The sequence below is a fragment of the Brachyhypopomus gauderio genome, chromosome 15, assembly GCF_052324685.1.
Source record: "Brachyhypopomus gauderio isolate BG-103 chromosome 15, BGAUD_0.2, whole genome shotgun sequence".
NCBI lineage: Eukaryota > Metazoa > Chordata > Actinopteri > Gymnotiformes > Hypopomidae > Brachyhypopomus > Brachyhypopomus gauderio.
In genome coordinates this window covers 7,290,746-7,305,539 of record NC_135225.1, presented here as the reverse complement: position 1 = coordinate 7,305,539, position 14,794 = coordinate 7,290,746, and the positions used below count along the sequence as shown (strand labels likewise).

The following is a 14,794-nucleotide window of genomic DNA, read 5'->3' as shown; positions in this document are numbered from 1 at the left end:
AAATGGAGGTCAGTTTGCACTATTTAAGCCTCCATGATTGTTTCTTTAAATCCAAGGTCGTGCTTGGCTGACAATGGCACACAGAACATATTGTCGGTTGCCTAGCAATGTTATTCATTGATATTAAATCCACACTTCGATAGTCAAGACAGTGGCAGACGTGGACCCTCCGAGCGAGGGGTCAGACAGAAATATTGCTTTTTGCATTTACAAATGACAAACTGAGAGAGCCACTATCACATTCCTCCCAGATTGATCTCTCAGGGTGGAACAGTCATGATGAGCACGTTTTATGTGAATTATTTGAATAATTCCCTCTCTGTCAGAATGTTTGTCACAGTGGGAAATGCCCGGCTCTGTCGCCGCTGCACCGTGGCATTTCTAAGAGCAAGTCGAGATTAGTGGTAAGAAATGACATGGCTGTGCATTGTCTGTCAGTGCACTACCGTCACGTGATGGACACCGAATGAGAGATGAGGTGCAGTTAATTGAAACTGCTCTGGTACATCAGGAGGAGAACACAGGTCACGCCTTCATATAGAACACTCCCTCTGGCTTGTTTTGCTACTCTCTGGTTGATTGATGCAATTTATTCTTATTGTTTCTTATTAATTTCATTGCACAGCTGAATATGTTTACCGTTACAACAGTTTAAAATATTGGTAGTATCTTGAGGTAAACAAGAAATTGCAGTTGTTATTTTGCTTGTGCCTTGCAGTGGTCACCCCTTTGAGGAATAAGCTGAATGCTAACATGCATTTATGGTAAGGCGATTGTAATTACTGGCCAGTTGCTGCTCACTGCACAAAAGACAGGATGAAATCTCTAAAAGGTCTATTCTTAGCATTTTAAAAATTCCTTATACAGTTTGTGGGTATCTTCGTGGACATCTAAAATACTGTGTGATGAACAATATACCTATAACTGCATCTTGGGAATGTTCTGACCCTTAATCTTGGCTTGTACAGCAACCGTTTGACCTTTTTAGGTACTAATCGTTAAATGATATTTACTATACTACCATATCTTTGTTTGCATGTGTTTGCATGCAGGCCTGATTTCTCCTTTTGTCTCAGGAACCCTGACTGCAGTGTCCTACAGAATATGAGAGATGTTATGGAGATAGAGTTCCCGTCGCCTGCCACCCACGAAAAATCTGTATGTTGCATATTTTCATGTCACACACTGCCACTTATAATTAGCTGCACAGTTCAATCACATTTGGAGTTTGCAAGATCCCCCCCCAACCCTCCCCCCACAGTTTTTTTTTTTTTTTATCATGGGTAGAGATGGATCCAGATTTCCTTTAATTGGGTTGTTTACAGATAAGATCATTACAATAACAAAGGTGGCAGAATCCTCAGCACTATCAAGAGCTGTTTAATCATATATCCACAATTTATCTTTTTGTGTGTGCGTGCGATGGCTGGTGGGTTGAAAGGACGTGGTGTTTATTCACAGCCTGCACCGCTGATTAATGCTTGGCCATCATTAACATTCTGAAGAGTGAAAAGTTTACTTGACCAGATGTTTAAATTTTACCTGCCATTCTTTTAATGGATTGCTTGAGGGAAAAAAAGCCTCTAATTATCTGAAAAGCAATATGCAAACACAAAGAGTGGAGTGGAGGGGTGTAGAGGAGAACTGAGCAGGGGAGGGGGGGACAGGGGGAAGATGTATGAAGCCTCTCCAGTCTCGCTCTGGCATCTCGCTAAGGAGGAGGATTCTGTGAAGTGGGGGTCAAGTACACACAGGGTTGATAAGCCCACCTGAGTCTTCTCACCCTGTGGAAACAAACATGAACCTCCATGCATTGTGGCCCCTCAGCTAGTGGGAACAGAGGGTTGAGAGATGGAGGCGAATGTGGATAAGCAGATGCAGGTTTTAGATGGGAGTCGTGTGCGTGTCAAACCCCTCCCTTTTTTTCTTCTCCTTTTTAAAACCTCTGAACAGTGGTTATGTGTGCGAGTATGTAGCATCATTTACAGTGCAGAAAAAAAGGTTTTCTTAATGTAAGTCACTGTATAAAATACGAGTGCTTTTCCTGTCAGAGTTTCAGTGCGGAGTGTGGCATCTGCTATTCTTATCGGCTTGATTCGGCCATCCCAGATCAGGTGTGCAATGACCCACGCTGTGGCCAGCCCTTCCATCAGGCCTGCCTCTACGAGGTGAATACACTGATTTATTCATCATGATTCCTAACTTTGAACCCATTATATAAAGATCTGTCACAGCTGGCTAGATTGCCATTTCTAATTCACATAATCAGAAAACGTGTTTTCTCTATCGTGCACACTTCATCGGGCTTCCCCTATTGTTCTCAGTGGCTGAGAGGTTTGCCCACCAGTCGCCAAAGTTTTAACGTTGTGTTTGGAGAATGTCCGTACTGCAGCAAGGTAAGGCCCCATTTCACCTCCACTGATGCTTAGCATCCAGTCCATGTAGCAAATCTATTTAAACTAGTGGTGGGACTTTAACTCGTTTATTTCGATTAATTAATTACAGGAAAATGAACGCACTAAAAAAATTAACGCATGAGAAACTTTTGCACGAGTTCCGGGCATACAGATTATATGGACACTCATGATCATGATGGAGATGACTGAAGAGGCTACGCTGGTGGATGGGAAATATAAATATAAGAAACTTCCAGATGGAAGTACAAACACAAATAGTGTTATTTACACTTTATGTAGGAAGGAGTTCGCTTATCACAGGAGCACTTCCACCCTTCGTTACCACCTCAACGCAAAACATGTTGGGGCTAACGCACAGGTCAGTAATGATAACTTAGCTGATAAAAGTATTCCTAGTACGATAGGTTGACCAAATGTCCGATTTCCCGGGACATGTCCTTATTTCACATCCTGTCCCTGGCGTCCCGGGTTTTTTTAAAGTGAGGAAATGTCCTTGGTTTTAAATGACCTTCATTGGACCATTAAGACTGGATTAAACTTTCACGAGTGAACGTAGCGCGCGACTCCGCACGCCTTTATACATGACGCGTCACATTATTTGCAGTGTTGTGCGCTCTCTGTGGTCGAAGATAAAGGCTTACAAGAAGCACTGCACATTGCGTCAACTGATGCAAGTTACGAACTACCGTCCAGAAAGACAATGTCGAAGAAAATCCAGCAGCTGTATGATGAGGAAAGGGAAGTAAAACAGGTTATTGTGAAGAGCGACAAATGTGGCACTACTGGGGGACCTCTGTTAGCAACAAGAATTATCTTGGTGTGACGGCTCATATTATAGATGATGAATGGAAGATCCAGTCATTTGCTTTGAGCATGCAGAAGACCACTTCTAGGCACTATGGAGATGCCTGTGGCAGAGGCCTGGGAAATTAAAGAAAAATATACCATCTAAAATGGTATTAAAAAACATCTTCTGATTTACTTCAATTCTTCCAATATCCTGAGCAAAACTCCCAAAATGAAACAACATTTTTGGTTAGAATTTCCAGTGTTCTGAACTGTTTTCTGCACTCATCTATTGGTCTGTGTAGTAGACTGGTGGAAAAATAAACAAGATGTTGAAGTTTATGATCATGTTCATTGATTCATTAATCATTCAAACTTAAATTAATGTTTCTCATGTTAAATACTGAAATGCGATTAAAATGCGATTAATTAATTACAAAGCTTCCGATTGATTCGATTATTATTATTTTTTTTTATCGCGTCCCACCCCTAATTTAAACCTGTTTTGTGTCTTTACAACAAACAGATCATTGCACGCATGAAACTAATCACTTTATGAAAGTTCCTAATATAAACATCCCATTTCTTTCAGCCAATCACAGTGAAAATGGCACTCCCGAAACTGTGACCAGACTGCATCTTTCCTGCACCTTCTAAGAAATGTATTGCTGATATAGGCAATATCAGCAACATGTGCAGTGATTTTTTTTCTTCTAACGGACAGTGCAAACAACCAGAATAAGAAGCAGCACAATAACAATTCCTCCACACAGTTTAAGGCTCCACTGCCTGTGTTGCTCACTTTCTAATCCCTCTGAGTTGTTCCAGTACTCGTCAGTGTTGTACTCATAAGCATCTCTTCTCCACTGGTGTCCACTGTGATTAGCTTCCTCCAACCAGTTGGCATTCTGGCTTGGCTCGTCCCAGTAGGCCTCCCCTTCATTCAGACCCGTGCTGGATTTCCACGAGTTGCAGTTTCTTCCCCAGTTCTTCCTGATGTTCTGTTGCTTTTGAGTGGGTAGCAAGTCCTCATCTGTTCTTCTCCTGACTCTTGATCCTGGAGGCATCTTTCTTGCCAAGATGAAAATAATGACAAAAAATGACATTGCATTTTCAATTGTACAGTAACTAAGTAGCATGTTTAAATAGTACTTAAAAACTTATCGCTTTAGTTAATTTATCCTCCACTTGCCAAGAGACGTCATGCATATGTTATTAAAATGTTTTCACTTAGAAGAAGAGTCTGTAAAAAAAAAAAAAAACCTTAAAAAACAACCATTGTCATTTCCTATTGGTTTGTCTTTGTGGGTGTGAATGGTGTGCATTACTTGTTCACGTTTCTGTGTTTGCTTTGTGCCTTGTGGTTTGGGCTGCATTCTTTGCAGCAGACGATGATCTATGTAGTCTTCATCACTGTCTCTAGCCACAAGTCTGGACTTCACAGCTTCTGTATTAGATCGTTTACTCGTGCATCGTTTCTGTTTTATCTAAGAAAAAATAAATAAATAAATGGTAGGAATAATTTGTTGCAAAAACCCATACCAGCTTGTTGGTACAAGTGTTGTTGCTACATCACCTGCTCTCGTGTCTTTGAGTCTCCTTTGGTTCTGGAGCAAACTCTGGCCGGTAGAGAGTCCATTTTATCCCAGTCTCCATCATTATCCTCAGTCACAGGCTTTGCTCTGGTTGGTCTAACTGCAGCTCTGGCCCGACTTGAGTTCTTCTAGGGTGAATGGACAAGGAAACGTGATTTAGAGCATTTGAGGTGAAGCTCAAAGAGAGATGGATGTAAACTGGAACCTTGATAACACGGCACAAGCAAAAGCCCTTGCTCCTGTCTGTGAGCTCCCTCTCTTTCCTCTCACCCTGACCTGGACCCAGAGAGTAGAAGACCCTTCCTGATTAATGATACCCAATGCTCTCCCTGAGGTGGCAACAATCCAAACTAAATTTGGCCACAGATCACTGCTGAGGTCAGGTGTAGGCAAAATAAACTCTATGAGCGTTGGAGTGGCGTTAGGAGCCGCATACCTCTCTCGGCCTGACGCTGTTACAGGAGGGTTGAGACACAAGGGTGACATTGATGGTGTTGTTTTAAATTTTATTCAAAGGAACTGGAGCTTGACCCTCCAGAAGGGATGAACAGAAACCACTGAGAAAATATTACTACAAAGAAAAGGAGGGATTCAAATCTTAATGCCCATAGTGTTGATGCTGATCTTTTCCATCTGTGCAGGAGGTTTGGCCAAGGTCAGAGAGACGGAACCTCTTTCACTAGCTCCATACAGTCCTCAGAGAGGATTTCCACTATATACTGTGTACTGTATGTAAATAAAAAGGGCATTTAAAAACTCCAGTCCTCCTTTTCCAATGTAAGGACAAGAGTGCGAGCATCTGAATTTCCCAATTGCTTCAGCATGGCTATCTTTCCTTCCTTCTTTTTAAAGTCACAATCATACAGCCCTGCTAACAGTACCAGTCTCGCCTTCATGCCCTCCCTCTTTAAGCCTTCAGGAATTGTCTCTTTCATTACAAACCACCTGTATACGAACACTAATCAACTTCCCTTGACCTGTGCCGCTTTTCTTCAGTAAAGTATCTTTGAATCTACCTCTATATTACGCAACTCATCAGTCATCCATATCTCAAATTTAAAACAGAAAACACGTACACAAAGCAAGTGTGCGCAGCATATGAGATTCACTATTATGCCACAGGTGGCTGTGATAGTGGGACACGAGACTGAATTCCATTGTAAATGTGCCAATTTGCTCACCCTGAAACTTCCAACACTGGGACCTGCCTTATAAACCTCAATCTGACTGCTGCAGAGCCCCAAATGGAAATGAGAGACAATGGGGGGAAAATAAATCAGCTGTAATTCTGACTGACCTTTTGGCCTGATCAAATGTGTGTATTCAATAGCCTCAAATTGGGCTGCTGGTGTTTTTATGGAGATCAGTGGTTCAATTTGGCAGTGATCGTTGCTACAGTGATTCATGCGGGATGAAGACCTCCACTCCAGACCTCTCGACAGGCAATGAGCCCTTTGGCGGGATCAGCAGAGGTTGACCTCTGACACCTGGTCAAGACTTACCGCCTCATTTAGCCCTTGAGAAGTGGGAGAGGGAAGGCACCATTCTCCCTTCTCGAGAGAGAGAGACAGAGTAGGGTAGTCTGAGTAAGACACGAGATGCCCAATGTGCGTACATCTGTTGTAATACGATCTCTGATGTATATGATGACTCTAAATAAAGTGGGCTTTAATTAAACGGCCCACTGACGTTTGTGACGCAGACGTGAGCTGGAACTCTGGTGCAGGAGGCTTTAGATAGCTCTGAGACCGTCACCACTCCGTAAATCTCCACTCTGCTTTACCTGCATGGCAGGTCTCAGGCCAGGGCTGCCCGCTGGATTCTGTACTTGGTGCAGGCGTAGGAGTGAGCGCCCCTGGGAAGGGGTCGGTGGAGGGAGCTCAAACCTGAGCATCTCGTACACTCTCCCAGACAGATAAATCAGCCGCAGCCCACGAGCTGCTCTACGTGCTCCAGCCCTTCCTCATCTGGTCTCCATTAAGGCGGGGGTGCTTGTGGCCAGAAGTGCCTCACACTCACCCAGTTCGTGGCTGGCCTAGCTGTCTCCGCTGCTCTTGGCCTGGAGAGGTCCAAAGGGCCTTGCGGCCTGGCGCCTGACAGGACGTTCTTCAGGGCCCGGTAGTCTGGCTTGTCTTTGTAGCCCAGCGCCCTCACTATGTGCAGGAACCCAGCTACCTCCACTGAGAGTTCAAAGGAGAAAGGGAGGCTGCTGAGGACATTATGGATTTCAAGTTTGCACACAGTATATTAGATCTTTACCAAATATATCTGAAGACAAAAAACGACAGCACCTTTAGATACTTACATAGTTAACCAAGAATTTTTATGACTGTAAGGATTCATGTTTACAAAGACTGCAAATTTAAGTGCCTGACAGCTGGGCTAATTGCATATTGAATCACCATGTAGTGTGATGAAACCTTGAACCCATGCTCCCTAACCTATACGCAGGACCCCGGTATGTCCTTCCTCTTTATTCCAATGTAAGGGGGGAAAAAAAAGAAAAAGATCATACCAACCCATGGACCCTGACAAGAACACAACAGTGAATAAGCTTCGCCATTCAAACATGCACCCAAATGTGTGTCTAAAATGGCTTCTTCCAATTCTTCACTGTAATAAATAAGCTGCCCACAGTACTAGTCCAGTATGCAGCATCTTTGTGGCAGTCCAACTGAATGTATATCACATGCACGGCGTTGATGCATGTTGGACGCCTTATCTCTCTGCTCCAGCTGCATGCAGCCTCTCAAGGTTGGGGGGAATAGGACCTCATCATAATCATAGATCACAAAGCCACTTTTCAGGAGATGTGCGTGCCCCCCTCACTCTGTGCAGCCAGCAAAGATAATACAGGGCCACTATGGCCCGCTGATAGAGGAGACGTAAGGCGGCTCAGTCTCCCTGCCACACCTTGTTGATCACTGTAAGTAGTCTGCATATACATGCGCTCACTCACCACCCACCCCGACACCCTCCCTCTTACCTAGAGTGCAGCCGGAGGGAGACATTTGGATGACTGAGTCTGGCAGGTTAGCAATTAGCCTAAGGTCAACAGAGGAGAGAGATTAGACAATTTAACCTATACAAATTCTGTTTGTCCTCTAGGACTTGCGATGTTATCAAGCTCGAGGTACAAAATGACACGGGACACTGTTGATCATTATAAAAAGTATTGTGGGGTTTTTTCTTTGTTTGTTTCTAACTCCCAATCTATTCTCAGAATGAACTGCAGTGTCACTAGGACTTCTCTATTGCAGATAGTGAGCTTAGACCAGGATCAGAAAACCACCCCTGTGTTTGTGTTTTATCTGCTCCAGCACAATGTGTCTCCCAAAAATGGAGTCTCTAAACGAGAAAAAACCATCACCATTTTCCAGGCAATGTCCTCCACAACTACACCTCGGATATTTTAACAAAGCGGTTCAGGGAATACTTCAGGCTGTGTGAGCACGGGCCGCTGCAAGCGTGTGATCGGCAGCCACTGCACACAGGAGGCGTGCCGAGTCTGGGCCCACGACGAGCTGGAGGAGGGCGAGGGGAACCGTGCGTACTTGGCTTTGGCCTCCTGGACCTGTCCTGGATTCCTGAGCACCGACAGCCAGGGCAGAGATCCGAGCTGCCAGTGAAGCAGGCAGTAGCCCAGCACCTCCAGGTCCCCTCTTCTGGACGGAGCTGGTGGGGAGAGTAGTGACAATGAAGAGGGTAGGGAGATAAATAAAATGAGGAGAGAGAGAGAGAGAGAGGAATATGAATACGAATACTTGGTGGGAAGCGGGTTAAAAAAGAATCTTGATTAAATGGTCCGTCCATTGGCCACTGAAATATGCCCTTATGAAAAAGATGGGGAAACTGATAGAGGAGTGTTTTTTCAGCTGGTGCTCTGGCCTGTCTCACAGACAAACAGGGCCCTTCAGAGAGAAGTTGAGAGTTGAAAGAATGGGTCAGTTTCCTCCCTCCACCCAGCTACCACACACACACACACACACACACAGCCCAACGCATGTACCCCCCTCACACACCCCCTCCCCAAGTGGTCTGGCCCAGCGGCTCGTCCCAGGAACCCGATACTCGCGGCCTCTGACATGATCCAGACAGCCCATGGCCTGGCCCGACACTTTCTCTGCCAGAAAGCCAAGCAGTAAAACAAAGAAATAAATGTCTGAGGCCAAATTGTTCCCACATGTTAGCGGATTCCGTGGGGTCTGCGCCGGTCTTAAGAGGAGACCCAGAGATCAGAGTTTGTGTGCAAGTGTGCACGTCCAGGACCTCCTACACCTCGACCTCAGGCACAGCACATTACACAACTGCCATCTAGTGTAAACACACTTCTTCACACACATGTGCACAAAGGATTTTTAGCAGCCGTTCCTCTCGTTTCCAGTCCCAAAGAGAGGAAGTTGGAAGGATGTTGCCTCTTCATCTATCATCACCCTCTTGTCTATTTAGTCTTGCAGAACAGGCAGTGTGCATCTGCCTTTGGCCCGACCAGAGTTTTATTCGCTTGACCATACTAAATAACTTGAAAGATTCAATTCCTTTCAACATCGAGGAGAGAAGTTGAAGACTGAAATAGGTGGAACAAGGTTTACTGTTCAAATAAGCACATCATCAGAAGACCACAGCCAGCCAAGAATGTACTCCAACCACACATTTTCACTGCCGTAAGTGAGCCTGCTCCACGTTTCACTGGAATAAAAAAGCTGTTTAGTATTTTGGCAGAATGTAAAATGATATTAGATGGCATAGAAAAATATTACTTAGAATTTATGCATGATATTCCCTTGTGTTTATCGCTAAACTTGACTATTTAAACTGACTCAAATATGTGAGTTAACATCACAATAAGAGGGTCCCTTCATAAAAAATAAAAAAAAATCCAGTTAGATTTCATCAATAAGTGTAAATTAAAGCACACTGTCTGTTCGTGCCTGGAGAGTTTATCAACTCAATACTGTAACTGTAGTCCATCTCCTGAGAAATTACCTATTGACTGCATTCATCAAAGGGGAAAATCTCAGCCTAACTCCATGGCTGCCATTGATCTCACCATGCCCATTAGGTGCTCTGGCCCGTCAGCCAATCTCACAGCCAGGCCCAACAGGCCAGACGTTTATAGCTTTTCCCCCTTATAACACTAATTTAACAAACACAAAATTAGTTTTATCTCAGAAGTCCTGATACAAAGCGATGACCTCTGACAGACACATTATTAGGAGCTGCGTTCTGGAACACGTGGGCCACAGCATTGAGACACTGGCCTTAAGTGCATGAAATACAGCACTTAGTCTATTAGCACTTTGTGAGCCTTTGTGAGGGGGGGAGGAGGCAGCTGTGCGGGTCTGACACCGATTCAGTTTTAGAGCGAGGATCCGTGAGAATGACGCATTCCAGGCCAGACACAACACCTTCCATCAGCGTGACGCTGTTGTTCATAATTATGACCTATTGTTATTCAAATTACCTAAAGTGCTGTGTCAAACTCTTGAACCTCTCCTCCTGAATTTCAGCCATTTCTCTTCTACCCCACAGGTGATAATTAGGCCTTTAGCACGGAGTTCAGCAGGAAGCAGAGTGCCTGTCTTCGCACTCCTCACCATGGTAACACATCAACATCTAGACGGGGTGCCAGGGGCCACAAGGAAAGGAACACTCCGCAATCTGCATTCATCCGCAGGGCCGAGTCGGTGCTAACGACCTACACAACAGCTGTCAGCTTCCACTCCACAGATGAGCACACGTCCACTATTGTGGCATCAGTGCTGCTGCAGATAGCCATGACCGTAGCCAAGCAAGGTTCATCGCTTGTATTTAAACACAATGATGAGGAATGAGGACCATTAATCAAAATGCATGCAAGCAAGTTAGTGGTACTGGTTCAGTTCAGAATGGTATGAACATGCTTTGAAGAGGACAGGCCTTTGCTCAACATCATAATTATTTACTTTATTAACACATCAAACTGTGTATATTGGAATATTCAGTAGATGCTGAATTTGACAACAGATATATTCAGTACTACAGATCATGAACTTCCCATTTTTTTTCTCCAGTATGATTTACAGATCTAGTATTTTACATCATCTGAAAAGTTAAAATGGCATATTTTAAAATGGGAATGCTAGTACAGCCAAATAACACTTTATATGGCTTTGGCTTACAACACTTCATCAATATCTCCACCCAAAAACTGACATTTCGGCACTTACTTTATTGCTGAATGAGCATCCTATCTTTCTTTTCATATACTGGAAAAACTGACAGCATCAGAAACATTGCTGTTAGCAAGCTTTACCTTGGCATGGATTTAGTATTGAACTTTTGTAATGCTGGCACTATTTTGCAGGCAAGAATATTGGCTTTGAGTCCCAGTCTAACAAAACATCAAAGCTTTAATTAATGGTAAATGCATACAAAATGCAGGTTATGACTTTGACTGTTTAGGGAATATTGAATTAAGTCTGGCCAGGTAGACATGGACAAAGCGATCAATATCCAATAAAAAGACTGTATGCAATTTACAAGTTAATGTGTTTCCAATATTCTTGACCTGGAGTTAAGAGCACGGTATGCTGGGTGGAATCTATATATAACTGCCTTGCTGTAGGGAGAACTACACACATCATGAATTCATAGAAATACTATAACAGAATAACAGAAGCTGAAATAATTTTACTCTTCTGTTAGTGGACATTAGCACTGTTGTTAACATTCACAGATACGTGCAGGTAACTAATTTTCAACATTCCCAAGGGAGGTTCAGCATGTTTGATCGCACAGAATAGAATGAAAGCGTCAGCTGAGTTTTACCTACGCCCCGGTGTGCATCAAGGCTCGTGTACTCAACAGTGCCATTGTGTCCTTTCTTTGGGTTCATTCTGTAGTTTTTATGCTCCCCGTTAGGACAGTATCTGTATGACAGGCCATAATCAGCCAAGTACACCTGCGGGAGATGTAAGCAAGGTGAGGGTCGTCATCTGAGACCAGCTCAGCACCTTCTCCGTGAGGTCACACACACACACACACACACACACACACACACACTTACAGTACAGCCCAAAAGCAGTGGAGAAGGTACACTGCTGGCCAAAAAGCAAGAACATGTCGTTCCCATCATTGGTCAGTATGTGCTTAGAAACTATGAATAATCAAATATCTGACACTAAAATTCCATGTGTGCTGCATGCACTAATATTGCTTTTAAGAGACCCACACTGATTTGTGGACATAATATAAACAAGAACGCACCAACCTTGTCTGGGTCTCTGTGGCCGAGTAAGAGATTGGCAGCCTTAATGTCAGCGTGGACGTATTCATTTTCATGAATATATTCCAGCACGTCCAGCTGTTGAGGGCAAAGTGACGGAGGGTAAGGTTAACAGATGAATAATTTAACCAGCTCCTAATGACCCTTCATAATGACTGGTGACAGGAGGCAGGTATGGCAGCAGTGTTTAGGCTGGACTCTAGGGTCATTCCATAGGTCATCTTCAAGATTATTTTGTCTGATAATGAAAATGTTAATGGGATGTAATCCAAATGGTTTGAACATACAGTAATAATGCACTGCATGTTCAATAATGGAAAGGCTTATGTGTAAGTCGCAAGATCGTGCTGATTTATAGCAATGTTATTTGGTGTCAATGCTATAGACACTTAGAAAATGAGGCATTCTGCAAGTCAAACGGAAAAGACAAATCAGGTAATCACACCACATACTTGTAGCATGTTCCATTCTAAAGAAACTGTATGGCCAGTTCTGTTTGTGTCATGTTTAATCAGCAACATAAATGAAGAAAGTCAGCCAACCATACAAGCCAGGCAAACCCACTTAGGCAGGAATATTAAGATTAGGTATGAATGTGTTTATGACATTTCTATTCTCTTACATTCATTCCTAGAGAATCCTGGTGCAGAAGTTGACTTACTATGAGGCAACCGAGCTGTAACACTGTCTCCTTCCTCATCTGTTCTCCATTTTCCAAAAACACCTTCTGCAGGTCAGTGCCCAGCCGGTCCATCACCATGAACCTGTATCTGCTCCCACACACAGCAAAACCATAAGAGTGCTTTGCTAAAGAGCGAATATGAATAATTGCAGGGCAGTACTGTTATTGACATTATTATCAATATGATGAGCACAGATTAAATCATACCTTTTTCCATTGTAGTCACAGTGTCCAAAACCCCAGTAGGTTGGGATACCCAAAAAATCAAGGCCTTTGTCTGTCTTCCATTTGTTGACTAAGATATTACAATAATGATCAATAAATGGGACATAAATGAAGATAATACTATGCTACAGAGACCTAATAACTAACACATACACAGTTTATCGAACTGTGAAGGAAATCTGTCTTGACTGGCAGTGTGTCAGGGGCCCTTGGGAAAAAACATGTTTTATCTGGACTTTGTTCTATCTGAAGAAGACTTACAAGAAGTTGACAGTGCCCAGAGTGTAATGACAGAGGTGGTTTCTTTAGATTATTCATTCTTCTATCTAATAATATGGTTGTATGAGTGGTCTGCTGTGTGCTTATTTAGCACCACCCTTATAACTGTTCCTGTTCCTACTTTCATTTGAATATAGCAAAATCTATATTTCTAAATAGTTCTGTAACACAATTATTTATCCCAGCACTCTACACTGAATAAATCACAGGTTATGTAAGACATGTCCATCCACTGTTAATGGTACTTACTATTATCTGCTTTTGCTGCTCTTTGATAAAAGTTATGCTCTGAGTACAGGGTTCCATTTTCATTATATTCCTAAAAACAGAGACCAGTCATTTAAGCAAAACAATGAACGCACCAAAGATGTAGTGAAATGTTTTGCTCCTGTACTGCAGGTGCAGTGGGATGTTTGAGTGTTACTCTCACAATCTCCAACTAGGAAAATCATGCAGCACGACAGACCAAGTGCCACATATCAGTGATCTCCGCAAATTAAAGTGTGTTTGTGTGTTAAAATATGTTTGTAAATACCGTTTCTCTAAACGTAAAGCTACACCAGATCAATACTTAGATCAGTACTTACGACTTTAATTACATAACCAGTATCTTCTCCTACAGGAGCATCCGGACAGTCTGAAGCTGTGGCACAAATAATAATAATAAGACCATCATATCTTAGGAAACGTAGGCACAGACACTAAACACTGGACCACTGTAGTGTAAATGTAAATAATAAGACCATCATATCTTAGGAAACGTAGGCACAGACACTAAACACTGGACGCCTGTAGTGTAAATGTAAATAATAAGACCATCATATCTTGGGGAAACGTAGGTACAGACACTAAACACGGGACCACTGTAGTGTAAATGTAAATAATAAGACCATCATATCTTGGGGAAACGTAGGCACAGACACTAAACACTGGACCACTGTAGTGTAAATGTAAATAATAAGACCATCATATCTTGGGGAAACGTAGGTACAGACACTAAACACGGCACCAGTGTACTGGTTTAGTCAGACCGGTGACTGTGGATCCTACTGCAGACGTTACCCAGGTAGATGAGGCCGCAGCCCCCCTCGCCGATGACTTTACCGAGACGCCACCGCTTCTTCTCCGTGTCTGTCATAACAAAGCCGTCGGGCAGCGGGCAGGGCAGGACGCTCCTCTTGGGAGACATTTAACGTCTGTAACTTTAGTGAGGTACAAATAAACACGGACACGGACAGAACTAGACGGCCGTGCCGCTGTCCTGCTCATTAAACTGGCCAACGAAAACAAAACCGAAACAATAACTGTTGACAGTTAGCAAGCAAGCTAACAGCTAACGTCCAGTCTGATGTCCTATCCTACGTAGGTACAAGGTTTATTTATTTCTTTGAGCGAACTAGTTATCCCTGCGAACAAGACGCCAAATGTTTATAATCCTCCAAAGTTAAAAGATTATGAAAATAATCATATTTTATTTCTCTGTCAGCAAATAGCTAGGATAAGTTTCAACTTCCTGAAAGTTATATTTAGGCACTCGCGCTAT

The 14,794-nt window shown here is 43.2% G+C and overlaps 2 protein-coding genes across 9 annotated transcripts in view; one reads left to right on the top strand and one right to left on the bottom strand.

The window, feature by feature from the left end:
• The window catches only part of fancl (FA complementation group L), an 18,785-nt gene extending 14,265 nt beyond the window's left edge, over window positions 1-4,520 (top strand). For 2 of the 3 annotated variants that reach the window (XM_076973881.1, XM_076973879.1), the window contains exons 10-14: window positions 719-764; window positions 1,053-1,158; window positions 2,052-2,168; window positions 2,325-2,396; window positions 3,796-4,520. In XM_076973881.1, coding sequence (XP_076829996.1) covers window positions 719-764; window positions 1,053-1,158; window positions 2,052-2,168; window positions 2,325-2,396; window positions 3,796-3,831 — 377 coding nt within the window. In that variant the 3' untranslated portion in view covers window positions 3,832-4,520. The remainder of the gene's footprint in view (window positions 1-718; window positions 765-1,052; window positions 1,159-2,051; window positions 2,169-2,324; window positions 2,397-3,795) is intronic. The other variant, XM_076973880.1, reaches the window with a different exon arrangement.
• vrk2 (VRK serine/threonine kinase 2) lies at window positions 3,862-14,794 on the bottom strand. Of its 6 annotated transcripts, XM_076973877.1 has the most exons (14): window positions 14,314-14,794; window positions 13,839-13,894; window positions 13,501-13,570; window positions 12,955-13,042; window positions 12,727-12,835; window positions 12,051-12,143; window positions 11,609-11,741; window positions 8,353-8,473; window positions 7,785-7,843; window positions 6,818-6,978; window positions 4,780-4,926; window positions 4,532-4,690; window positions 4,396-4,446; window positions 4,136-4,270 (listed from the first exon to the last, which is right to left on the bottom strand). In XM_076973877.1, exons 1-13 carry the CDS (start codon window positions 14,438-14,440, stop codon window positions 4,405-4,407), a joined length of 1,365 nt encoding a protein of 454 aa, XP_076829992.1. In that variant the 5' UTR covers window positions 14,441-14,794; the 3' UTR covers window positions 4,136-4,270; window positions 4,396-4,404. The 6 variants fall into 6 exon arrangements, with proteins under 6 accessions (XP_076829988.1, XP_076829989.1, XP_076829990.1 ...); XM_076973873.1 differs by lacking the exon at window positions 4,396-4,446 and having other exon boundaries at window positions 3,862-4,270; XM_076973874.1 differs by lacking the exon at window positions 4,396-4,446 and having other exon boundaries at window positions 3,862-4,270; window positions 4,780-4,923.